This window comes from Dendrobates tinctorius, unplaced genomic scaffold (assembly GCF_039654945.1).
Source record: "Dendrobates tinctorius isolate UK_male_01 unplaced genomic scaffold, ASM3965494v1 ptg000004l, whole genome shotgun sequence".
In the NCBI taxonomy this organism is placed as follows: domain Eukaryota; kingdom Metazoa; phylum Chordata; class Amphibia; order Anura; family Dendrobatidae; genus Dendrobates; species Dendrobates tinctorius.
In genome coordinates, this window is record NW_027361672.1 from 16,088,709 (window position 1) to 16,115,403 (window position 26,695).

Genomic DNA, 26,695 nt, shown 5'->3' on the forward strand with positions numbered 1-26,695 from the left:
TGAAAAAGCTGAAACATTTCATGAGATGCGGCCTCTACACCGTGAATATGGAACCATACAACAAACTAATGCTTCATGGTCACTATCATTTCATGGTTTAACCCCCTCCCTGCCTAGGGAGCCTGCCAGACAATATACATTTCAGCTACAAAGGCATAAAGTTGACTCAATGCTTTTTCTATCCCTTGATGGAGATTTATGTATTTCGGGGGCTGAAATGGAAATATGCAGACAATATCCTCACAGGGAACAAGGTGAGTTTTGAAGCCAACAAACCTTCAATTCTAATGGGGGATACTTCAAAATAGGATAATAGCCTGTCTAAAATTTGATACATTATTTTTTGGGAGACGTGGAATGTGTATGCCTTAATTCTCACTCAAGAATGCAATGTCTTTATCTGTTTCATATGTTCCTCATACATCATGTGTTTCATGATCTGCAACTCCTGCCTTGATTAAATAGGGACTGTCAACACTGTCTACCTCGGTAGGCCTAACATCTGAAACTAAGGAAAATTACTTTATTCAGAGTGTATATAATGGTCTTGCACTTTTCATAGCCATCTGTCTATCTGCAGTCAAATATCAAAGGTTTCAAACAAGAAATAGTGCAAAATCTTTTTTTATACTGTATACTCCTCTATTAAATATGGAAAACACTTTTGAGATGGGTGAATCTACTAAAAAAAATCTCACAACCGAAAGATATAAGGTGGTGCTAGAACTTGTGTAATACTAGGTACATGTTAAGGACTGCTGCTTCTCTATCTGCACTCATTTGCCATCTTTTCAGACATGGCATATTCCAAACCAGAGAAATTATATTAACCTTACAAACAGGATTCATGAAAAAGGTGAAATGAACGTTTTCCAAGGGCATGGTTTACAGATCAGATTGAGGTCCAACATGTGGCATCTCCACCGATCAGCTGATGAAAGCCGGATGTATATTGTAAAATGAGCAGATCAACACAGCACAGTGTTTAGTGGCCATTTGCCAAGAAGTGTAGTTTAACTCCTATTCATTTCAAAAAGATATCCACCGATCTGATATTGATGGCCACTGATCTGATATCCCATCCTTAGGACCAGAGCATCTTCAAATGGCAGGACTTGTTGAGTTGTTTCCCAGTGTCCAATGGTTGCATGAAGGAAAAGTGGTCCAATGACCACCAACAAACCAGTCATGGATGCCCAAGGCTTGTTGATGTCTGTAGGAAGCAAAGGCTACCCTGCCTAGTCTGATTCCTCAGGAAAAATTGCTGAGAAAGTTGGAGATGTTTCTCAGGAGGTCTTTGCTGGCTCAGGAAGAAGTGTCCTCCGATTTTAAAAGTCTTAGCACTGCTGCAGCCTATAATTGGCTGTTAGTCAGGTGAATAGAATAGCGCTTCATCGTAGAAATATCTGATGATGTGCTCTTCCAGTCACCTGAACTCTGCAGCCAATTACGGTCTGGGTCTTTCAAACGAGGCAGATACCACTTCTGAAACTGGAAGAGACCTCTAGAACAGCATATGCTGGATCTACAGGGGGGCTGGAAAGTGCGTATGCCTCCATTTATTATTTTTAATCAATCCACGGCTAAAAATTAATTTACTGGCGGACAACTCCTTTAATTTTGGCGATGACGGAAATGTGTGAGAGCACACAGTGCATCACAGCTTGCTATGCATGGAGCTGCGTAACCACACACCATTAAGAGTGTCTATCACTGTCTATCTCCAAAAACGCCTATAAAAGGAATGTGGACCTGAGAACTATACTACAGCACAAGAGAAGAAGGTGCCCATCACTAAAGAGCATCCAAGGGTCCTGTACATTGCATACATATCTTGGACAAAACACTTATAGGAGAACAACCTACTAAATTTATCAAAGCTTGCTAATGTTCAAAACAGAATTTGCAAAAGAAGAGAGGTTCATTACCTAAATGTTAAATGTTTTTACAAGTAAAGGAGCTGTCCAGGCTTGGAGCGCAGGTCTGCTGCACCTGCGCAGGAGCAGCGGGCGCATGACTCTGAGTATGGGGTTCACGTACATGTGGTCAAGTGTCGACTACACGTGCTCAGCCTCGCTCAAAACAATTGATTTGAGTGAGGCTGGACATGACTAGTCAGAATGTGGCCAGACGTATGCAAATTGCATGCTTGCGCTCCCATGGCCACCCGCTTCCAGGCGGCATGGGACCGGAAAATCTTGACAGCGTGCACACTGGGCACTGCGAGGATTCACAAGTCTGCAGTCACATAGAGTGACCGCAGACTTGAGACCCAATCCTGCAAGATCCCTTTAAAGACATTGTGAACAATTATCTACACAACAAAAATATTGCCAACGATGTCAATTTACATTGAAATCTAACAGAAACAACAATTTAATCTGCACTGATGCAAATGAATGTCCAAACATTTGATTTTAATGTCTTACCTCATATATGATGTAGGGGAAATGTTCTTTGGTTTGGCCCAGTGATATGGATGCTGTGGTACTGATAAAAATTGATCGCAGGGCATTGTTTTCCTGATGTGATAGAAGTCTTCTGATGGCAAATCAGTGGTAATTGACAGTGAGTCATGTTCATCACAAATGGGCTCAGTTTTGAGAGCCATGGTTGGGGTGTGATCTATTGCTGTTTTCCTGGATTTGATTGGAATGCCATCGTTCATATCTATGGGGTCAGTGGTAAGAGCATTAATAGCTGCCACTATAGCTGAATTTGTATACTGGTGAGTGTTGCCTAGCCAGGTTTCCTCGGTGATGCTTACTCTGGGGGAATTGTGAGGAGATGGAGTAGGAGAGTGGTGTGGGGAGTAGGAGGTCTGCCTGCCATTAAGGTTGTATTTTCTTTTGAATGGAGATGTAGGACGTGAGTTTGGAGCAGTGAGCCAGTTTTCTTCTGAAATACTTGTCCTGGGCGATGTAGACGGGGAATGCCTGGGTGAATTTATCAAATTACAGGCCACCAAATTTCTGTGATAGCTTTCATCTGGCTCAGTAGTTTTAGGGGATACACAAGGTGATTGCCATGGAGAGGTCTGAGGGGAAGTATATGGATAAGAATAATTTGATTCAAAAGAGGAAGCTTCCGAGTTACAGCTTCTGGAAGACAGACTGCTTGCCGGACTCAAGCAAGAAGGGTCTCGATACGTGTCAACATTTGGTAAGTTCAGTGTAGCAGTAGAAAGTGTTCGTTTCGGTATGGATTCTTCCACATCACCTTCATGAAAAAATTGGTTATTGACACTATGAATCCCAAGACAAGAAGTGATTTCAATTCTAGGACTTTCTAATGGTGCTCCATTAGGCCTTATATTCGGAGATAAGTAGTATCCAGAGGCTTCATTCTCAGGATTCCCTCCATATCCAGATGAATGACTTGCTGATGGAATAATGGAAATGATTGGGTTTGATGACTGAACACCATGGCATGGAGCTGATAATGAAGAATTCATCACACCCAGTGATAGGCTGGCACTTAAATTGGAAGATGCATAGTTATAGTTTTCTGAAAAAAAAAAATTATGAAAGATGTCAAGAGTAGTTAAAAAGAAAAATAAGGACATGCATGCGTTTCATCTAAAAGGCAAGGTAAAAAATAGTATGTTTCAGAAGATGTTAAAATGTAAGATGAAAGGATATAAAATGAATTAAAAAAAACTAAAACAGTTCTCAAAAAACAGTAATGTAATAATACATACAGAGTCAATAACTAATAGCTTGGAACTTATTTCTGCTATAGAATTGGTTAATATTAGTTTTAGAACTATGCTTTGAGGGAGCAAACTGAGAGATATGAGAATTAGGGAAATTGTTGATTTATATACCCAGAAAGCTTAGTCTATACACAGATTTTGCACCTAAATGCAATTAATCAACACAGGCAGGCTAACAGCACAGGCAGATTATTAGTAGTGACAATTTACTACACAAAACATCTAACTACAGGTAATTTAAGATCACTTGTCCATTATTTCGGTATCTTAAGCAATTGCTTCTAGAGTTCCTTTTTTGCAGTATTTTGTTTGCAGGACTGTGACCAGGGTCCACTGAACAAGCTAAAATTGATCGCTATTTACTATCACTCATGTCATCAAGTATTTCACTTTTTCTGCTATCCACTCTTCCATTATTACAGTAACTACCCCTACCCTCATGTATGGAACGCCCAGATCAGTGAAGGTAAGCCCCTGCGTTACTAGGCTTCCTGCTGTTAGATAGGTTTATAATGCCATTTAAAAAATATAGACACCTTCAGGGATGGTTTTTTTTTACTTTATTTTTCCTCCAAAGTAAGTTTGCAGTTGGATTTCACAAAACAATTCTAAAGCCTCTGTGCTGCACCTTCTGCTACCAGGTGCAGAATGAGTTTGACAATACATCAGTGAGACTTCATGACTAGAGATGACCAAAGAGATTTGTAGGACCCAAGTCCAACAACCACAACAGTAGTCTGTGGCCATCAGACCAGAACCCTGTGATCCTCCTCCTATGTACCTAAGTCTTCTATCTAGTAGGCCCATCACAATGTCTTAAGTGCATCGTGCCACAACAACGAAGATGCACCAGGCCTACTAATCATAGGAGGCACCAAGGTTTCCAGATGGTAGGTAGATATTTTCAGTGCTCTGATATGGCATCCCCGGCCTATTGACATGGCCATTGGACTAGGAAAACTTTGTATTCATCTGTGTGCGTAATGCGAGAAACTCACGCGAGTCTCTCGCATCAATACCCGGCACTGCTGCCGCCACTCGGGACCGGAGTGTGCGGCTGCAGAGACATACATGCAGCCACTTCCCGGTCCCGAGTGCCGCCGGCAGTGCCAGGTATTGATGCGAGAGACTCACGTGAGTTTCTCGCATTACACACGCAAGTGTGACCCCGGCCTTAATCTGAGCCTCTCAACTGACTTTTGAACACATGTAAGTTGAGTTGAACTGTGTGGTCATTATTCAGTTGAGAGAAAATCAGAAGAAGGAAGATAAAACTTGTAAACTCATTGGTCAGAACTAACTCACTGGTGGATCCTCAGTTAACTGATTCTGTAGTTTTATAGTCTGCAGCATAAAGGCCAATTTTGCAATAGGTGCAAAATCTTTAAAGGCAAAAACACAAAAAAACTTTTTTTAAAGTTAAAAATGCATGCATTTAAGAAAAAAATGCATCCACAGTTAGCCATATCCTTTAACTCTATAGACAAGTTTGTAAGTTACCGTACAACGCAAGTTGCCAACAATGTCCAGGATTGATGCATTTTTAATGAGTTAGTATGAGCAACATGTATCATCTCTCCAGCTTTTGTTGAATGTACCTAAAGCCGACATGACCTGAATCAACTGGCTTGTAAATTACATTAAATAAGAAATCAGATTTAATTAGTTTTTAGTGCACAACTATTAATAACATTTTAATAATAATATGAGGATGGAAACAAATGCTAACAGGCAAAAGAAAAGTGTGCCGTACCACTTTACTATGATGTTTCACAAAGCTGGAATTTTAGTAATCATCTACGTCTCTAACATCATGTCCTCCCTCTATCTGAAACTGAATCTCTTGATTCCTCTCTCTAATAACCGACCTATACCCGATATTGCAATTGCCTTGGATGGTTCAACCATAATTCCCTATCAGCCCACTCGCTGTCTTGGAGTCACATTTCACACAGAACTTTTCTTTATTCCATAGGGTGCTTTCACAGTGGATTTAGGCATCTGTTCAGTGGGCCCGTAGGGGCCTACGTCCCAAATCCTGCAAAACGGGATTCGGGCATATGCACCAACAGAGCCATAGACTATAATGGTGCAGACAGAGCGAACTTGAGTTCTACCATGCATAATTTTCGGGAGTATACGCCTACAGGAGGCGGACACTCAGACGGAGTATGCATATATTCCCGAAAATGGTGCAAAGCATAGCGCACGTTCGTGCCTAAACGCAATGTGAAAGCAACATTATATCTGATCACTCGCTCATGTTACCAGCATCTTAAAAACATCTCCAGAATCCGACCTTTTCTCATCTTTGAAACTGCATAAACTCTTACAGTTGCTCTTATTCATTCTTGTATTGACTACATTAGTTAGCCATTAAAAGGTATCAACTACTGAGGACTCTCAATCCTGAATATTTTTGTATTGACTACAGCCACTCTCTTCTGATCGGCCTCCCTCTAACCAAACTTTCTTCTTTCCAATCCATTATGAATGCGGCAGCCAAGGTTGTATTTCTGTCCAGTAGCTACACCAATGCCTCTACCCTGTGCCAGTCATTGCACTAGTGATTGCACTGGTTGCCCATTCGCTAGAGAATACAATACAAACTTATCTAGCTCACCCACAAAGCACTCCACAGTTCTGTACCACTCTTTATCTCCTCCCTCATCTCTCTCTACCTGTGCTCTCCGCTCTGCAACTGATCTAAGACTAACATCCTCCATAATCAGAACCTTCCACTTCCATCTCCAAGACTTCTGCTGTGCTGCACCAGTTTTCCAGAATGCACTACCTGGATTATCCGAATATACCTATACCCACCACGTTTTTAAACTTGCTTTAAAAAGACATCTCGTTAGACAGGATAACCACCTCACTTCACTAACCTAAGGGTATGTGCACATGCTGCGGATCCGCAGCGGATTTGACCTCTGCGGATCCGCAGCAGTTCTGCAGACAGTGTACAGTACAATGTAAGTCTATGGGATTTACAATCCGCAGTGCACATGCTGCGGTTTTTTCACTGCGGAAAAGCTGCGGTTTTAAATCCGCAGAAAGAATTGACATGTCAATTCTTCCTGCAGATTCCGCTGTGGTTTGCCACCTATTCCATTGTCCAGGTGTCAAACCACAGGGGAAAACCGCTGGCCAATCCGCAGGTAAAACCGCAGGTCAATTTACCTGCGGTTTTACCTGCGGATCCGCACGGAAAAATCCGCTGGTGAATCCGCAGCGTGTGCACATAGCCTTAGTCTTCCCGCTTACAAATTTTACTCAGAACCTGGTCTCTCTTATTCATCTGTGTTCACTTCTGCTTTGCACCCGATAGCACTTGGCAACTGTACCTAGACAGATCCTGGCCAGTGACCAGATCATGCAGCTTATTAGAAATGTCCTATTTATTATAATGATGGCTGGACCATACTTGACAAGCACGTTCCACCTATTGCATCCCCCTATTTCCTTATAAATTGCAATCTTGCGAACAGGGGCCTCACTCCTCCTGTAACTGATGAACTATGTGTTACTTTGTGACGTCTTTATTGTTTGTACATGTCCCCACTTAATAGTAAAGTGCAGCAAAAATTTGTTGGCTCTGTATCAATAAAATTATTGTTTTATTCTTATTTCAAAGAGGTAAACTTTTACAAATTCAGTATAGTAAAATGTTAAAGGATTTGTCTCATTAAATTAATGCATCACTTATCTACAGGATCGGGGTTGCATGTATCATTGCTAGGGGTCCAACCATTGTGACTCCCATGCACCAAACTCTTCTGTGTGAATGGTGCATATACTTCTCTATACGCTTCTATAAAATTGATGAATCTGACATCACTGAGGTCCAAGTATGTGATTACAAGTCTGTTCCAATTTCTACCTGTGTCATTGTCTTGTAGGAACATTCTTTGAAGTTGAGTGCACTTGTATTGGGTATTCCAATGCTGACAGTAGGGCATCTTCTGACACATGGCACAAGTGGCGCTGATGCAAGTAAACCCAGCTTTACAGATTTCCTGCACGTGGGGGGGGAAGGGGAACCCCCGCTTTCTACCAATAAGCCACAACTACATTCTTAAGTGCCAATACACTATTACAATGTGAATGAAGAAGACTGTTGAAAAATGGCAAAATATTACCAGTCTATCCACTAGAAACAACTAAGACACAAAATACTGCTAGTAATGGCATTAATCCTTACAGTTTAATATCTATATAACCCAAACAGACTGCAATCTACAGAAATGTTACCCCTTAGCTATTGTGGAAGTTTCATAAGAGAATTGAAATGTGATCATCTTGGGTGCTGAGACCAGGTGGTAGAGAAGTGAAATAGTGCTGAATTTGCATACACTCATATGGGTTTCCAGGCGGTGCTATTAAGTTTCTACTGCTTTTGTTTTTTACTTTTTGTGTCATTTTTCATACACACTTGATACGATTATGAAAAAAGAATAAAAAACACCACACTTAAAACTGATGCATTTAAAACAAAAAATGACAAGCAGTAGAAAAAAACTGCATTTTTGTTAAAAAAAAAAGCAAATTGTGAAACCACTCTTGGGGTATATGTACGCACAAATTCTTTTTTAGGCAGATGCCACTTAGACCCACCTGAAAAAAGTGCTAAAAAAATGCCAAAAAGAATAAACATATGAACTGAAATGTCAAAATGACTTGCACTCCATATGTTCTGTAGTTTACACCTTCTTTTAACCAACTTCATTTACAAGAAATGAAGCAGCTAAAAAAATGATCGTCCGTTCTTCTTGCGGGCTCTGCTTGGATAAGTACTGGTGGCGCAAAAGAAATACAAATATACGTCAGAAAAGAGACTTTGGGGAAAACACCGCTGGCATTTTCCAAACGTGTCTTCTGCTTCAAATATTATACAGGTACACCAGCGTTTAAAGACTCAGCGTGCGCATATCCTTATATTAGTAATATTGTGATTGTTTATAAACCCCACAAGATCCTCACTCTGGTAATCTGAAATTAGGATTTATTAGGCATGCAACTCCATCTTAATAAAAAAAATACATTTGAAGAAGTTTCAATATCTTAGGTTCATCAATCGAACAGGTGCCCATAAACCTGACAGGCAATATTATATATATATATACAAAAACATAGGAAAAAAATGCTGTAAAGTAAGAATGCATTGAAAACTAAATGTTAGTAGTTTATTAACTGATAAAAATTAACTATTAACAACTCCATTTTTGACATCATTCTCTGCAGCATTTTTTCTGCACCTGGTTAAAAAATTTATATACAGTATATTTATATATATATATATATATATATACACACACATTTTTTAACCAGGTGAGGAAAAAATAGTTATTTTTGTAAATATAAACACACACACACTCATATATACATATAATCGATTTCAATACAGTTCTGTATTGTCACACGTTTGCTCTGACGAGGTTTAGTATCACACAATCGCTAAAATTTGTTTTAAAACTTTTTGTAATTGATATGAACAAAATTATTTATCATGTATCGATAACAATAGGCTACTTATATGCATATACATGCTATTAATAGGCTATTTCTATACCTATACATGCTATGAATAGGTTCTTTATACACCTATACATGAGGTTTGAAGGCCTCAGCACAGGAAACAGTTGTAAGATTACACTCGTATGCTCAGACGGCACCGCCACAGCCATCATCTGCTCGTCAGGTGAAAGGCTGGACCCCTGTAACTTTGTTTTTATTCCTGTGACATCATGTGGCCGATCTCTTATACCATAGATTAGTGGGATACTATAAACACTTGTAAACAATCTGGCTGCTCTGTAGCTTTGTGCACCACTTCTGTCCTCTCATCCGTGCATAACAAAGGGATGGAGGCTGCAATTTCGATGCCCTGTAAATAGGATATAATTAGAGTTACAGATCTGTGTAACTCTTGTGCGCCAGGAGTTCCTTCCATTCAGTACATGCGGTACTCAGCTTGCCAGGGGTGTTAATGGCAGATGGCAGCATCCCACTGTGGAACAACTACTAAGCCACATGCCATTTGGTGAGTTAAATCAACATCCACTAATCAGCAACAGAATCGGAAAGATGATTCAAAGACTGATTTCACACAAAAGATAAAAGCTCTAATGATGGAAATGAGGTAATGAGAACCTAAAAGTAACTGGTTTAGGCTATACTCAGGCATACTTTGTTGGAAGGATTTTTCGTAATTTCTTTTGGCGTTATTTTGTACAATGTTATTAATTAACCCTCACCTTCATAGAAAACACAAGAAGAAAATGCTGCATGAAAGGAGTGTATATATGGTAGTTAAAGTACCACTCCAGCGCTTTTTTTGCTTTTTTATTGTAGCAATGGAGTGGTGCCACTAATCTAAGTTACCTATACTTACCAGCCGCCATGTTCATCAGCGCCACTGGTCTGTCTTCTGCAGTTTGTGACCTGGCGGATCGCTCCAGTGTTTGCTGGGGTGATCCAGAAGCCACTACTCCATGTAAGTATGAGAGCTAAAATGTGGGTCTCCTAGACTTGCATTGAGAGTTTGTGAACGTTACCTCTGACTTCTGGTCAATCAGAAGTTGCAGTCACAAGACGTGGGTGCGGGACCAGCACGGTGCTGGGAACAGCTGAAGGCGGCAGCTGGTAGGAATAAGACAGAGCAGGGAACCTAGATTAGTAGCACCACTCCAGCGCTGAAAAACAACAACTCTGGAGCAGTGCTTTAATAGTTGCCTATTGGCTCCCAGCAAACACTTCTCCATAGTTACTGATGCAAAAAAAAAAAATAATAAAAAAAAAACAACAGAAAAAAACAGACATGACGGCACCCTAAACTTCACAAGTGACACTTTAATTAAGAACTGCGGTTTTATGTGAAGCAATTCCCAGTGACACTAGTTTCTAAACTACTTCACTTGGATACAGACTGAGGTCTTGTTAGTGAAGTTCCTTGTGACCACACAAAGAGACAAAATAGGGACCCATGAATGACCTAGAATCAACTCATTCCTACTAATGACATGTCCATCGGGATGACAGATTGGAGGCAACAAACTGACTATGCTCCAATAGCCATCTCTCACCTACACTGTCCGACACCGGACAAAGTGCCTCCATAATAAGGTTTATACTATTATCTACTGTAGAACAGAAGTGTGTATTAGAATAAGTGGGGCTATTAATTTACCAGTTCCCATGATGAGTCTCTGGTGCGTGTTACTTCTGTCTTTTTGTTGCTTTATTTTTATTCCTTGTGTTTATATCGGGTTTTTTTTCCTTTGCTGTTTGGTCTCTATTTGGCATGTCATGCTTTAAATTAAGCTGCTGTGTTTTGGGCACTTCCTGGTATTTACTGTAGCTTTGATAAAACTTTATTGATAAAGTCATACGCAGATTTCATGCATTTACATTTAAGTTTATGGGAAAAATCTGCAAATAAAACACATGTATCCCAAGAGAAACTGATAGGTATGTAAGACAGTGCCCCCTAATCTACCTATGTGCAGTGATCGACCTGTAAAATGGTGCCCCCTAATCTATCCATTTATAGTGATAGATACGTAGAATTACGTCAACTAACCTGTCCTCATGTAGTCATATCTCTATATGTAAGACAATACCCCCCAAAGGGTGCTTTCACACTGCGTTTAGGCACCTGTTCAGAGGCTCCCATCTAAACCCCGGCAAAACGGGATTCAGGCATATGCGACAATGGGGCCATAGACTGCAATGATGCAGGCACAGTGAACGTGCGCTCTCTTGTGCACATTTTCAGGCATATATGACTACAGGAGGGGGACACCCAGACACAGTGTACTAGGCGTACACGTCCAAAAATGGTGCACGACTGAGTGCACGTGCACTATGCACTGAGTGCACGTGCACTATTATAGTCTGTGGCCCCATCGGTGCACGCATCTGGATCTCGTTTTGTGGCGTTTTGAGCCACTGAGTTTTCCATAGCCATAATAAAGTCACATTTCAGTTTACACTTACTGCCCCTCATCCAAAATCTCTTGGTCATATAGACTCTGAAATGTGCAGAAACTATTGGCTTCCTAAAAAACAGACATATAGTGTACTTCCCAAAACTGCAAGTCAAGCATATTCAACATAGGCGATCCTCTGTGAGCTTAAAGGGGGTCTATCAGATGGCTACTAACCAGGAAAAGATTGTTAGTCGCTTATACAAGTAAGCTTTCAGTTTCGCAGAGGTGGTCCAAGCACTAACGCTCTCCCCAGTAAACCTTTCCAAACCAATATTACTTGGCCTCTTATATCACAGTGTTGTGCAGTGGAGTCATTGCTGGAGACATTAATCAAGTCAAGAGGGAAGCGTTGGCCACGGATTACTGGGGAAGGATGACACATTTGCCAGACAGATATTTTTGACTTTGTTTCCTTTTTGGTCATTATTTCTGATTTTTACTCTGTTATAGGTAGAGTAATAAAGAAAGCGACGGCGGCGCTGAAACGGTAACATGACTACACAGGGTGCACGGGGTTTCTAATAACATGTCCATCATTTGTAAAAATATATCATTATCATGCTGACTTTTTTTCTAACTTTGTTTTAAGCAACATGTTAACCTATCCTTCTACTGACACTTTATATTATTATATTACGGTACCAGGAAAGGACAGAGATTTGAGCTGCAGCATTTAGCTCACGATTGTCTCTCAGCTGTGAGAAGTGTTCGGGCTGTACAGGTTCTCAGTCTTTGTAGGTAACCAGCTAAAAGGCGGATTCCCACATTAGACATTTACATGTAGAATATCATCAAAAAGTTAATTTCAGTTCTTCAATACAAAAAGTGAAACTCATATACTATATAGAGTCATTACACACAGTGATCTATTTCACGTGTTTATTTCTGTTAAAGTTGATGATTATGGCTCACAGCCAATGAAAACCCAAAAGTCATTATCTCAGTAAATTAGAATACTTTATAACACCAGCTTGAAAAATGATTTTAAAATCCGAAATGTTGGCCTACTGAAATATATGTTCAGTAAGGCTGTTTTGACACTAGCGTATGGAGGAGATGCGGAGGAATGTGGACTTCCTCTGTGAAGCTCCACCCACGGCCGCACTTCCTCCGGTCAGCTCCGCCTCCGTCGGCATGCGGCCTGAGTACCCTATCTCTAGCATTAGGTACGCAGGCCGTGGCGATGTATGCGGATGCCTCCAATTGCGTCGTTTTGACGGTGCGGCGAGCGCACCAAAATCCACCACGTTGCGTTCGGCGCAGGTCGCCGCACCGGCAAAACGACGCAAGCGGAGGCATCCGCATACATCGGCACAGCCTGCGTACCTAATGCTAAAGATAGGGTACGCAGGCCGCACGCCGACAGAGGCGGAGCTGACCAGAGGAGGTGCGGCTGTGAGCGGAGCTTCACAGAGGAAGTCTGCATCCCTCCGCATCTCCTTCATACGCTAGTGTGAAACTAGCCTAAATGCACTCAATGCTTTTGGTCAGGGCTCCTTTAGCATCAATTACTGCATCAATGCAGCGTGGCTTGGAGGCGATCAGCCTGTGGTACTGCTGAGATGTTATGGAAGCCCAGGTTGCTTTGATAGCAGCCTTCAGCTCGTCTGCATTGTTGGGTCTGTGAAGGTCCCAGAGTCTGGAGGAAGAGAGGAGAGACAGACAATCCACACTGCTTCAAGTCTAGTGTGAAGTTTCCACAGTCAGTGATGGTTTGGGGAGCCATGTCATCTGCTGGTCTAGGTCCACTGTGTTTTATCAAGACCAAAGTCAGCGCAGCCGTCTACCAGGAAATTTTAGAGCACTTCATGCTTACCTTTGCCAACAAGCTTTACGGAGATGGAGATTTCATTCTCCAGCAGGACTTGGCACCTGTCCACACTGCCAAAAGTACCAGTACCGGGTTTATAAACAATAGTATCCCTGTGCTTGATTGGCCAGCAAACTCGCCTGACCTTAACCTAGAGAATCTATGGGGTATTTTCAAGAGGAAGATGAGAGACACCAGACCCAACAATGCAGATGAGCTGAAGTCTGCTATCAAAGCAACCTGAGCTTCCATAACACCTCAGCAGTGCCACAGGCTGATCACCTCCATGCTACGCCGCATTGATGCAGTAATTGATGCCAAAGGAGCCCCGGCCAAGTATTGAGTGCATTTACTGAACATACATTTCAGTAGGCCAACATTTCAGATTTTAAAATCATTTTTCAAGCTGGTGTTATACAGTAATCTAATTTACTGAGATAATAACTTTTGGGTTTTCATTGGCTGTAAGCCATAATCATCAACATTAATAGAAATAAACACTTGAAATACGGTAGATCATTCTGTAATGACTATCTAATATAGGAATTTCACTTTTTGTATTGAAGAATTGAAATAAATTAACGTTTTGATGATATTCTAAATTTGTGAGATGCACCTGTATATTATATCCACAGGTTATGCCATAAATGTCTGATTAATACAAATCCCACTTCTAGGACTCCTGACTTTTTTCAGCTTCTTAAAGGGATTCTGTCAGCGGGTTTTAGTTATGAAATCTGACACCAACATGAAATAGCGGTTGAGAACCTGATTCCACTGATGTGTCACTTACTAGGCTGTGTATTGCTGTTTCAATAAAATCAGTGAGTTTTTTTTTCAGCAGGAGATTATCACTACAGGGCAAAATGCCTCCTGCCTCCTAGTCCCACTACGCCTCCAACACTGATTTGCAACTTTCTGTCAATGTACAATGTGCACAGAAAGCTGACAATCAGTGGTGTGTGTGGGGTTAAACAGGGCTCAGCATCTGAGCTTTACTAGATCGGTAGCACATGAAACTTCTATCATAACTGCTGCACCCAGTAAACTAAGCGATACTCCACTGGAATAATAAGCCTCTGTCCCTATATCATGCCCGTGTGATATCCGAGTGCAGTGCGATGTTTCACTCTCACCCATAGACTTGTATGGATGCGAGTGAGCCGAGTCTCACTGCCAATTGCAGCATGTTAAGATTGTTCTGTGATGCCGAATAGGCATAAGAAAGTAATCGCAGATCTGATCGGCCCCATAGAATAACACTGGGCAGAGTGCTACGTGACGTTTTATTGCATAGCACTCGGCTGTGTTATAGGGTAGTGCGACTCCGGCCTAATATTAATACCAGAACGTCCATATTGGTTGGTAAATCTAGCTCCTCTAAAGAACTGATACCAGACCCTCCATGTGACTTTGTGATCCTTGACCCACTATACTACAAATGCCAGACACTCAACGTGGGCTGCTGAATCTGACCCTTTCATACTACTGATACCAGACCCTCCATGTTGGTTGGTAACCCTAACCTTACTCTATAGTATTGATAACAGACCCTCCTTGTTGGTAGGTAAGCCTAGCCCCTCTATAGTAGACCCTCCATATTGGTTGATAAACTTAGCCTTTCTTTATACTACTGATACAGACCCTCCATGCAGGTTGGTGACCCTAGCCTTACTCTATAGTAGTGACACCAGACCCTTTATGTTGGTTGGTGACCCTAGCCTTACTCTACAATAGTAATACCAGACCCTCCATGTTGGTTGGTGACCCAAGCCTTACTATATAGTAGTGACACCAGACCCTCCATGTTGGTTGGTGACGCTAGTCTTACTCTATAGTAATGACACCAGACCCTCCATGCTGGTTGGTGACTCTAGCCTTACTCTATAATTGTGATACCAGACCCTCCATGCAGGTTGGTGACCCTAGCCTTACTCTACAATAGTGATACCAGACCCTTCATGTTGGTTGGTGACCCTAGCCTTACTCTACAATAGTGATACCAGACCCACCATGTTGGTTGGTGACCCTAGCCTTACTCTATAGTAGTGACACCAGACCCTCCATGTTGGTGACCCTAGTCTTACTCTATAGTAGAGATACCAGACCCTCCATGTTGGTTTGTGACCCTAGCCTTACTCTATAGTAATGACACCTGACCCTCCATGCTGGTTGGTGACCCTAGCCTTACTCTACAATAGTGATACCAGACCCTCCATGCTGGTTGGTGACCCTAGCCTTACTCTACAATAGTGATACCAGACCCTCCATGTTGGTTGGTGACCCTAGCCTTACTCTACAATAGTGATACCATACCCTCCATGTTGGTTGGTGACCCTAGCCTTACTCTACAATAGTGATACCAGAACCTACATGTTGGTTGGTGACCCTAGCCTTACTCTATAGTAGTGACACCAGACCCTCCATGTTGGTTGGTGACCCTAGCCTTACTCTATAGTAGTGACACCAGACCCTCCATGTTGGTTGGTGACCCTAGCCTTATGCTATAGCAGTGGCACCAGACCCTCCGTGTTGGTTGGTGACCCTAGCCTAACTCTATAGTAGTGACACCAGACCCTCCGTGTTGGTTGGTGACCCTAGTCTTACGCTATAGTAGTGACACCAGACCCTCCATGTTGGTTGGTGACCCTAGCCTTACTCTACAATAGTAATACCAGACCCTCCATGTTGGTTGGTGACCCAAGCCTTACTATATAGTAGTGACACCAGACCCTCCATGTTGGTTGGTGACCCTAGTCTTACTCTATAGTAATGACACCAGACCCTCCATGCTGGTTGGTGACTCTAGCCTTACTCTATAATTGTGATACCAGACCCTCCATGCAGGTTGGTGACCCTAGCCTTACTCTACAATAGTGATACCAGACCCTTCATGTTGGTTGGTGACCCTAGCCTTACTCTACAATAGTGATACCAGACCCTCCATGTTGGTTGGTGACCCTAGCCTTACTCTATAATAGTGACACCAGACCCTCCATGTTGGTGACCCTAGTCTTACTCTATAGTAGAGATACCAGACCCTCCATGTTGGTTTGTGACCCTAGCCTTACTCTATAGTAATGACACCTGACCCTCCATGCTGGTTGGTGACCCTAGCCTTACTCTACAATAGTGATACCAGACCCTCCATGCTGGTTGGTGACCCTAGCCTTACTCTACAATAGTGATACCAGACCCTCCATGTTGGTTGGTGACCCTAGCCTTACTCTACAATAGTGATACCATACCCTCCATGTTGGTTGGTGACCCTAGCCTTACTCTACAATAGTGATACCAGAACCTACATGTTGGTTGGTGACCCTAGCCTTACTCTATAGTAGTGACACCAGACCCTCCATGTTGGTTGGTGACCCTAGCCTTACTCTATAGTAGTGACACCAGACCCTCCATGTTGGTTGGTGACCCTAGCCTTATGCTATAGCAGTGGCACCAGACCCTCCGTGTTGGTTGGTGACCCTAGCCTAACTCTATAGTAGTGACACCAGACCCTCCGTGTTGGTTGGTGACCCTAGTCTTACGCTATAGTAGTGACACCAGACCCTCCATGTTGGTTGGTGACCCTAGTCTTACTCTATAGTAGTGACACCAGACCCTCCAAGTTGGTTGGTGACCCTAGCCTTACGCTATAGCAGTGGCATCAGACCCTCCGTGTTGGTTGGTGACCCTAGCCTTATGCTATAGCAGTGGCACCAGACCCTCCATGCTGGTTGGTGACCCTAGCCTTACTCTATAGTAATGACACCAGACCCTCCATGTTGGTTGGTGACCCTAGCCTTACTCTATAGTAGTGACACCAGACCCTCCATGTTGGTTGGTGACCCTAGCCTTACTCTAATGCTGATACCAGACCCTCCATGTTGGTTGGTGACCCTAGCCTTACTCTACAATAGTGATACCAGACCCTCCATGTTGGTTGGTGACCCTAGCCTTACTCTACAATAGTGATACCATACCCTCCATGTTGGTTGGTGACCCTAGCCTTACTCTACAATAGTGATACCAGAACCTACATGTTGGTTGGTGACCCTAGCCTTACTCTATAGTAGTGACACCAGACCCTCCATGTTGGTTGGTGACCCTAGCCTTACTCTATAGTAGTGACACCAGACCCTCCATGTTGGTTGGTGACCCTAGCCTTATGCTATAGCAGTGGCACCAGACCCTCCGTGTTGGTTGGTGACCCTAGCCTAACTCTATAGTAGTGACACCAGACCCTCCGTGTTGGTTGGTGACCCTAGTCTTACGCTATAGTAGTGACACCAGACCCTCCATGTTGGTTGGTGACCCTAGTCTTACTCTATAGTAGTGACACCAGACCCTCCAAGTTGGTTGGTGACCCTAGCCTTACGCTATAGCAGTGGCATCAGACCCTCCGTGTTGGTTGGTGACCCTAGCCTTATGCTATAGCAGTGGCACCAGACCCTCCATGCTGGTTGGTGACCCTAGCCTTACTCTATAGTAATGACACCAGACCCTCCATGTTGGTTGGTGACCCTAGCCTTACTCTATAGTAGTGACACCAGACCCTCCATGTTGGTTGGTGACCCTAGCCTTACTCTAATGCTGATACCAGACCCTCCATGTTGGTTGGTGATCCTAGCCTTACTCTATAGTAATGACACCAGACCCTCCATGTTGGTTGGTGACCCTAGCCATACTCTATAGTAATGACACCAGACCCTCCATGTTGGTTTGTGACACTAGCCTTACTCTATAGTAGTGACACCAGACCCTCCATGTTGGTTGGTGACCCTAGCCTTACACTATAGTAATGACATCAGACCCTCCATGTTGGTTGGTGACCCTAGCCTTACTCTATAGTAGTGACACCAGACCCTCCATGTTGGTTGGTGACCCTAGCCTTACTCTAATGCTGATACCAGACCCTCCATGTTGGTTGGTGACCCTAGCCTTACTCTATAGTAATGACACCAGACCCTCCATGTTGGTTGGTGACCCTAGCCATACTCTATAGTAATGACACCAGACCCTCCATGTTGGTTGGTGACCCTAGCCTTACTCTATAGTAGTGACACCAGACCCTCCATGTTGGTTGGTGACCCTAGCCTTACTCTATAGTAATGACACCAGACCCTCCATGTTGGTTGGTGACCCTAGCCTTACTCTAATGCTGATACCAGACCCTCCATGTTGGTTTGTGACACTAGCCTTACTCTATAGTAGTGACACCAGACCCTCCATGTTGGTTGGTGACCCTAGCCGTACTCTATAGTAATGACACCAGACCCTCCATGTTGGTTGGTGACCCTAGCCTTACTCTATAGTAGTGACACCAGACCCTCCATGTTGGTTGGTGACCCTAGCCTTACTCTATAGTAATGACACTAGACCCTCCATGTTGGTTTGTGACACTAACCTTACTCTATAGTAATGACACCAGACCCTCCATGTTGGTTGGTGACCCTAGCCTTACTCTATAGTAGTGACACCAGACCCTCCATGTTGGTTGGTGACCCTAGCCTTACTCTATAGTAGTGACACCAGACCCTCCATGTTGGTTGGTGACCCTAGCCTTACTCTATAGTAATGACACCAGACCCTCCATGTTGGTTGGTGACCCAAGCCTTACTCTATAGTAGTGACACCAGACCCTCCATGTTGGTTTGTGACCCTAGCCTTACTCTATAGTAGTGACACCAGACCCTCCATGTTGGTTGGTGACCCTAGCCTTACTCTACAATAGTGATACCAGACCCTCCATGTTGGTTGGTGACCCTAGTCTTACTGTATAGTAGTGACACCAGACCCTCCATGTTGGTTTGTGACCCTAGCCTTTCCCTACAATAGTGATACCAGACCCTCCATGCTGGTTGGTGACCCTAGCCTTACTCTACAATAGTGATACCAGACCCTCCATGTTGGTTGGTGACCCTAGCCTTACTCTACAATAGTGATACCATACCCTCCATGTTGGTTGGTGACCCTAGCCTTACTCTACAATAGTGATACCAGAACCTACATGTTGGTTGGTGACCCTAGCCTTACTCTATAGTAGTGATACCAGACCCTCCATGTTGGTTGGTGACCCTAGCCTTACTCTATAATAGTGACACCAGACCCTCCATGTTGGTGACCCTAGTCTTACTCTATAGTAGAGATACCAGACCCTCCATGTTGGTTTGTGACCCTAGCCTTACTCTATAGTAATGACACCTGACCCTCCATGCTGGTTGGTGACCCTAGCCTTACTCTACAATAGTGATACCAGACCCTCCATGCTGGTTGGTGACCCTAGCCTTACTCTACAATAGTGATACCAGACCCTCCATGTTGGTTGGTGACCCTAGCCTTACTCTACAATAGTGATACCATACCCTCCATGTTGGTTGGTGACCCTAGCCTTACTCTACAATAGTGATACCAGAACCTACATGTTGGTTGGTGACCCTAGCCTTACTCTATAGTAGTGACACCAGACCCTCCATGTTGGTTGGTGACCCTAGCCTTACTCTATAGTAGTGACACCAGACCCTCCATGTTGGTTGGTGACCCTAGCCTTATGCTATAGCAGTGGCACCAGACCCTCCGTGTTGGTTGGTGACCCTAGCCTAACTCTATAGTAGTGACACCAGACCCTCCGTGTTGGTTGGTGACCCTAGTCTTACGCTATAGTAGTGACACCAGACCCTCCATGTTGGTTGGTGACCCTAGTCTTACTCTATAGTAGTGACACCAGACCCTCCAAGTTGGTTGGTGACCCTAGCCTTACGCTATAGCAGTGGCATCAGACCCTCCGTGTTGGTTGGTGACCCTAGCCTTATGCTATAGCAGTGGCACCAGACCCTCCATGCTGGTTGGTGACCCTAGCCTTACTCTATAGTAATGACACCAGACCCTCCATGTTGGTTGGTGACCCTAGCCTTACTCTATAGTAGTGACACCAGACCCTCCATGTTGGTTGGTGACCCTAGCCTTACTCTAATGCTGATACCAGACCCTCCATGTTGGTTGGTGACCCTAGCCTTACTCTACAATAGTGATACCAGACCCTCCATGTTGGTTGGTGACCCTAGCCTTACTCTACAATAGTGATACCATACCCTCCATGTTGGTTGGTGACCCTAGCCTTACTCTACAATAGTGATACCAGAACCTACATGTTGGTTGGTGACCCTAGCCTTACTCTATAGTAGTGACACCAGACCCTCCATGTTGGTTGGTGACCCTAGCCTTACTCTATAGTAGTGACACCAGACCCTCCATGTTGGTTGGTGACCCTAGCCTTATGCTATAGCAGTGGCACCAGACCCTCCGTGTTGGTTGGTGACCCTAGCCTAACTCTATAGTAGTGACACCAGACCCTCCGTGTTGGTTGGTGACCCTAGTCTTACGCTATAGTAGTGACACCAGACCCTCCATGTTGGTTGGTGACCCTAGTCTTACTCTATAGTAGTGACACCAGACCCTCCAAGTTGGTTGGTGACCCTAGCCTTACGCTATAGCAGTGGCATCAGACCCTCCGTGTTGGTTGGTGACCCTAGCCTTATGCTATAGCAGTGGCACCAGACCCTCCATGCTGGTTGGTGACCCTAGCCTTACTCTATAGTAATGACACCAGACCCTCCATGTTGGTTGGTGACCCTAGCCTTACTCTATAGTAGTGACACCAGACCCTCCATGTTGGTTGGTGACCCTAGCCTTACTCTAATGCTGATACCAGACCCTCCATGTTGGTTGGTGATCCTAGCCTTACTCTATAGTAATGACACCAGACCCTCCATGTTGGTTGGTGACCCTAGCCATACTCTATAGTAATGACACCAGACCCTCCATGTTGGTTTGTGACACTAGCCTTACTCTATAGTAGTGACACCAGACCCTCCATGTTGGTTGGTGACCCTAGCCTTACACTATAGTAATGACATCAGACCCTCCATGTTGGTTGGTGACCCTAGCCTTACTCTATAGTAGTGACACCAGACCCTCCATGTTGGTTGGTGACCCTAGCCTTACTCTAATGCTGATACCAGACCCTCCATGTTGGTTGGTGACCCTAGCCTTACTCTATAGTAATGACACCAGACCCTCCATGTTGGTTGGTGACCCTAGCCATACTCTATAGTAATGACACCAGACCCTCCATGTTGGTTGGTGACCCTAGCCTTACTCTATAGTAGTGACACCAGACCCTCCATGTTGGTTGGTGACCCTAGCCTTACTCTATAGTAATGACACCAGACCCTCCATGTTGGTTGGTGACCCTAGCCTTACTCTAATGCTGATACCAGACCCTCCATGTTGGTTTGTGACACTAGCCTTACTCTATAGTAGTGACACCAGACCCTCCATGTTGGTTGGTGACCCTAGCCGTACTCTATAGTAATGACACCAGACCCTCCATGTTGGTTGGTGACCCTAGCCTTACTCTATAGTAGTGACACCAGACTCTCCATGTTGGTTGGTGACCCTAGCCTTACTCTATAGTAATGACACTAGACCCTCCATGTTGGTTTGTGACACTAGCCTTACTCTATAGTAATGACACCAGACCCTCCATGTTGGTTGGTGACCCTAGCCTTACTCTATAGTAGTGACACCAGACCCTCCATGTTGGTTGGTGACCCTAGCCTTACTCTATAGTAGTGACACCAGACCCTCCATGTTGGTTGGTGACCCTAGCCTTACTCTATAGTAATGACACCAGACCCTCCATGTTGGTTGGTGACCCAAGCCTTACTCTATAGTAGTGACAGCAGACCCTCCATGTTGGTTTGTGACCCTAGCCTTACTCTATAGTAGTGACACCAGACCCTCCATGTTGGTTGGTGACCCTAGCCTTACTCTACAATAGTGATACCAGACCCTCCATGTTGGTTGGTGACCCTAGTCTTACTGTATAGTAGTGACACCAGACCCTCCATGTTGGTTTGTGACCCTAGCCTTTCCCTACAATAGTGATACCAGACCATCCATGTTGGTTGGTGACCCTAGCCTTACTCTATAGTAATGACACCAGACCCTCCATGTTGGTTGGTGACCCTAGCCTTACTCTATAGTAATGACACCAGACCCTCCATGTTGGTTGGTGACACTAGCCTTACTCTATAGTAGTGACACCAGACCCTCCATGTTGGTTGGTGACCCTAGCCTTACTCTACAATAGTGATACCAGACCCTCCATGTTGGTTGGTGACCCTAGCCTTACTCTATAGTAGTGACACTAGACCCTCCATGTTGGTTGGTGACCCTAGCCTTACTCTATAGTAGTGACACTAAACCCTCCATGTTGGTTGGTGACCCTAGCCTTACTCTATAGTAATGACACCAGACCCTCCATGTTGGTTGGTGACCCTAGCCTTACTCTAATGCTGACACCAGACCCTCCATGTTGGTTGGTGACCCTAGCCTTACTCTATAGTAGTGACACCAGACCCTCCATGTTGGTTGGTGACCCTAGTCTTACTCTATAGTAATGACACCAGACCCTCCATGTTGGTTGGTGACCCTAGCCTTACTCTATAGTAGTGACACCAGACCCTCCATGTTGGTTGGTGACCCTAGCCTTACTCTACAATAGTGATACCAGACCCTCCATGTTGGTTGGTGACCCTAGCCTTACTCTATAGTAGTGACACTAGACCCTCCATGTTGGTTGGTGACCCTAGCCTTACTCTATAGTAGTGACACTAAACCCTCCATGTTGGTTGGTGACCCTAGCCTTACTCTATAGTAATGACACCAGACCCTCCAAGTTGGTTGGTGACCCTAGCCTTACGCTATAGCAGTGGCATCAGACCCTCCGTGTTGGTTGGTGACCCTAGCCTTATGCTATAGCAGTGGCACCAGACCCTCCATGCTGGTTGGTGACCCTAGCCTTACTCTATAGTAATGACACCAGACCCTCCATGTTGGTTGGTGACCCTAGCCTTACTCTATAGTAGTGACACCAGACCCTCCATGTTGGTTGGTGACCCTAGCCTTACTCTAATGCTGATACCAGACCCTCCATGTTGGTTGGTGACCCTAGCCTTACTCTATAGTAATGACACCAGACCCTCCATGTTGGTTGGTGACCCTAGCCATACTCTATAGTAATGACACCAGACCCTCCATGTTGGTTGGTGACCCTAGCCTTACTCTATAGTAGTGACACCAGACCCTCCATGTTGGTTGGTGACCCTAGCCTTACTCTATAGTAATGACACCAGACCCTCCATGTTGGTTGGTGACCCTAGCCTTACTCTAATGCTGATACCAGACCCTCCATGTTGGTTTGTGACACTAGCCTTACTCTATAGTAGTGACACCAGACCCTCCATGTTGGTTGGTGACCCTAGCCGTACTCTATAGTAATGACACCAGACCCTCCATGTTGGTTGGTGACCCTAGCCTTACTCTATAGTAGTGACACCAGACCCTCCATGTTGGTTGGTGACCCTAGCCTTACTCTATAGTAATGACACTAGACCCTCCATGTTGGTTTGTGACACTAGCCTTACTCTATAGTAATGACACCAGACCCTCCATGTTGGTTGGTGACCCTAGCCTTACTCTATAGTAGTGACACCAGACCCTCCATGTTGGTTGGTGACCCTAGCCTTACTCTATAGTAGTGACACCAGACCCTCCATGTTGGTTGGTGACCCTAGCCTTACTCTATAGTAATGACACCAGACCCTCCATGTTGGTTGGTGACCCAAGCCTTACTCTATAGTAGTGACACCAGACCCTCCATGTTGGTTTGTGACCCTAGCCTTACTCTATAGTAGTGACACCAGACCCTCCATGTTGGTTGGTGACCCTAGCCTTACTCTACAATAGTGATACCAGACCCTCCATGTTGGTTGGTGACCCTAGTCTTACTGTATAGTAGTGACACCAGACCCTCCATGTTGGTTTGTGACCCTAGCCTTTCCCTACAATAGTGATACCAGACCATCCATGTTGGTTGGTGACCCTAGCCTTACTCTATAGTAATGACACCAGACCCTCCATGTTGGTTGGTGACCCTAGCCTTACTCTATAGTAATGACACCAGACCCTCCATGTTGGTTGGTGACACTAGCCTTACTCTATAGTAGTGACACCAGACCCTCCATGTTGGTTGGTGACCCTAGCCTTACTCTACAATAGTGATACCAGACCCTCCATGTTGGTTGGTGACCCTAGCCTTACTCTATAGTAGTGACACTAGACCCTCCATGTTGGTTGGTGACCCTAGCCTTACTCTATAGTAGTGACACTAAACCCTCCATGTTGGTTGGTGACCCTAGCCTTACTCTATAGTAATGACACCAGACCCTCCATGTTGGTTGGTGACCCTAGCCTTACTCTAATGCTGACACCAGACCCTCCATGTTGGTTGGTGACCCTAGCCTTACTCTATAGTAGTGACACCAGACCCTCCATGTTGGTTGGTGACCCTAGTCTTACTCTATAGTAGTGACACCAGACCCTCCATGTTGGTTGGTGACCCTAGTCTTACTCTATAGTAATGACACCAGACCCTACATGTTGGTTGGTGACCCTAGCCTTACTCTATAGTAGAGATACCAGACCCTCCATGTTGGTTTCTGACCCTAGCCTTACTCTATAGTAGTGACACCAGACCCTCCATGTTGGTTGGTGACCCTAGTCTTACTCTATAGTAGTGACACCAGACCCTCCATGTTGGTTTCTGACCCTAGCCTTACTCTATAGTAGTGACACCAGACCCTCCATGTTGGTTGGTGACCCTAGCCTTACTCTATAGTAATGACACCAGACCCTCCATGTTGGTTGGTGACCCTAGCCTTACTCTATAGTAGTGACACCAGACCCTCCATGTTGGTTGGTGACCCTAGCCTTACTCTATAGTAATGACACCAGACCCTCCATGCTGGTTGGTGACCCTAGCCTTACTCTATAGTAATGATACCAGACCCTCCATGTTGGTTGGTGACCCTAGCCTTACTCTATAGTAGTGACACCAGACCCTCCATGTTGGTTGGTGACCCTAGTCTTACTCTATAGTAGTGACACCAGACCCTCCATGTTGGTTGGTGACCCTAGCCTTACTCTATAGTAGTGACACCAGACCCTCCATGTTGGTTGGTGACCCTAGCCTTACTCTATAGTAGTGACACCAGACCCTCCATGTTGGTTGGTGACCCTAGTCTTACTCTATAGTAGTGACACCAGACCCTCCATGTTGGTTGGTGACCCTAGCCATACTCTATAGTAGTGACACCAGACCCTCCATGTTGGTTGGTGACCCTAGTCTTACTCTATAGTAATGACACCAGACCCTCCATGTTGGTTGGTGACCCTAGCCTTACTATATAGTAGTGACACCAGACCCTCCATGTTGGTTGGTGACCCTAGCCTTACTCTATAGTAGTGACACCAGACCCTCCATGTTGGTTTGTGACACTAGCCTTACTCTATAGTAATGACACCAGACCCTCCATGTTGGTTGGTGACCCTAGCCTTACTCTATAGTAGTGACACCAGACCCTCCATGTTGGTTGGTGACCCTAGCCTTACTCTATAGTAGTGACACCAGACCCTCCATGTTGGTTGGTGACCCTAGCCTTACTCTATAGTAGTGACACCAGACCCTCCATGTTGGTTGGTGACCCTAGTCTTACTCTATAGTAATGACACCAGACCCTCCATGTTGGTTGGTGACCCTAGCCTTACTCTATAGTAGTGACACCAGACCCTCCATGTTGGTTTGTGACCCTAGCCTTACTCTATAGTAGTGACACCAGACCCTCCATGTTGGTTGGTGACCCTAGCCTTACTCTACAATAGTGATACCAGACCCTCCATGTTGGTTGGTGACCCTAGTCTTACTGTATAGTAGTGACACCAGACCCTCCATGTTGGTTTGTGACCCTAGCCTTTCCCTACAATAGTGATACCAGACCATCCATGTTGGTTGGTGACCCTAGCCTTACTCTATAGTAATGACACCAGACCCTCCATGTTGGTTGGTGACCCTAGCCTTACTCTATAGTAATGACACCAGACCCTCCATGTTGGTTGGTGACACTAGCCTTACTCTATAGTAGTGACACCAGACCCTCCATGTTGGTTGGTGACCCTAGCCTTACTCTACAATAGTGATACCAGACCCTCCATGTTGGTTGGTGACCCTAGCCTTACTCTATAGTAGTGACACTAGACCCTCCATGTTGGTTGGTGACCCTAGCC

General features: G+C 44.5%; 1 protein-coding gene across 8 annotated transcripts in view; it reads right to left on the reverse strand.

Moving 5' to 3' along the window:
- Nucleotides 1-26,695, reverse strand: part of NFATC1 (nuclear factor of activated T cells 1) — a 241,370-nt gene that overhangs the window by 195,588 nt on the left and 19,087 nt on the right. For 4 of the 8 annotated variants that reach the window (XM_073566385.1, XM_073566381.1, XM_073566393.1 and 1 more), the window contains exon 2: nt 2,430-3,507. In XM_073566385.1, the coding sequence (XP_073422486.1) occupies nt 2,430-3,507 (1,078 nt within the window). Of the gene's footprint in view, nt 1-2,429; nt 3,508-9,287; nt 9,390-9,972; nt 10,481-26,695 lie in introns of those variants that run through there. The other 4 variants (XM_073566365.1, XM_073566371.1, XM_073566378.1 and 1 more) reach the window with 4 other exon arrangements.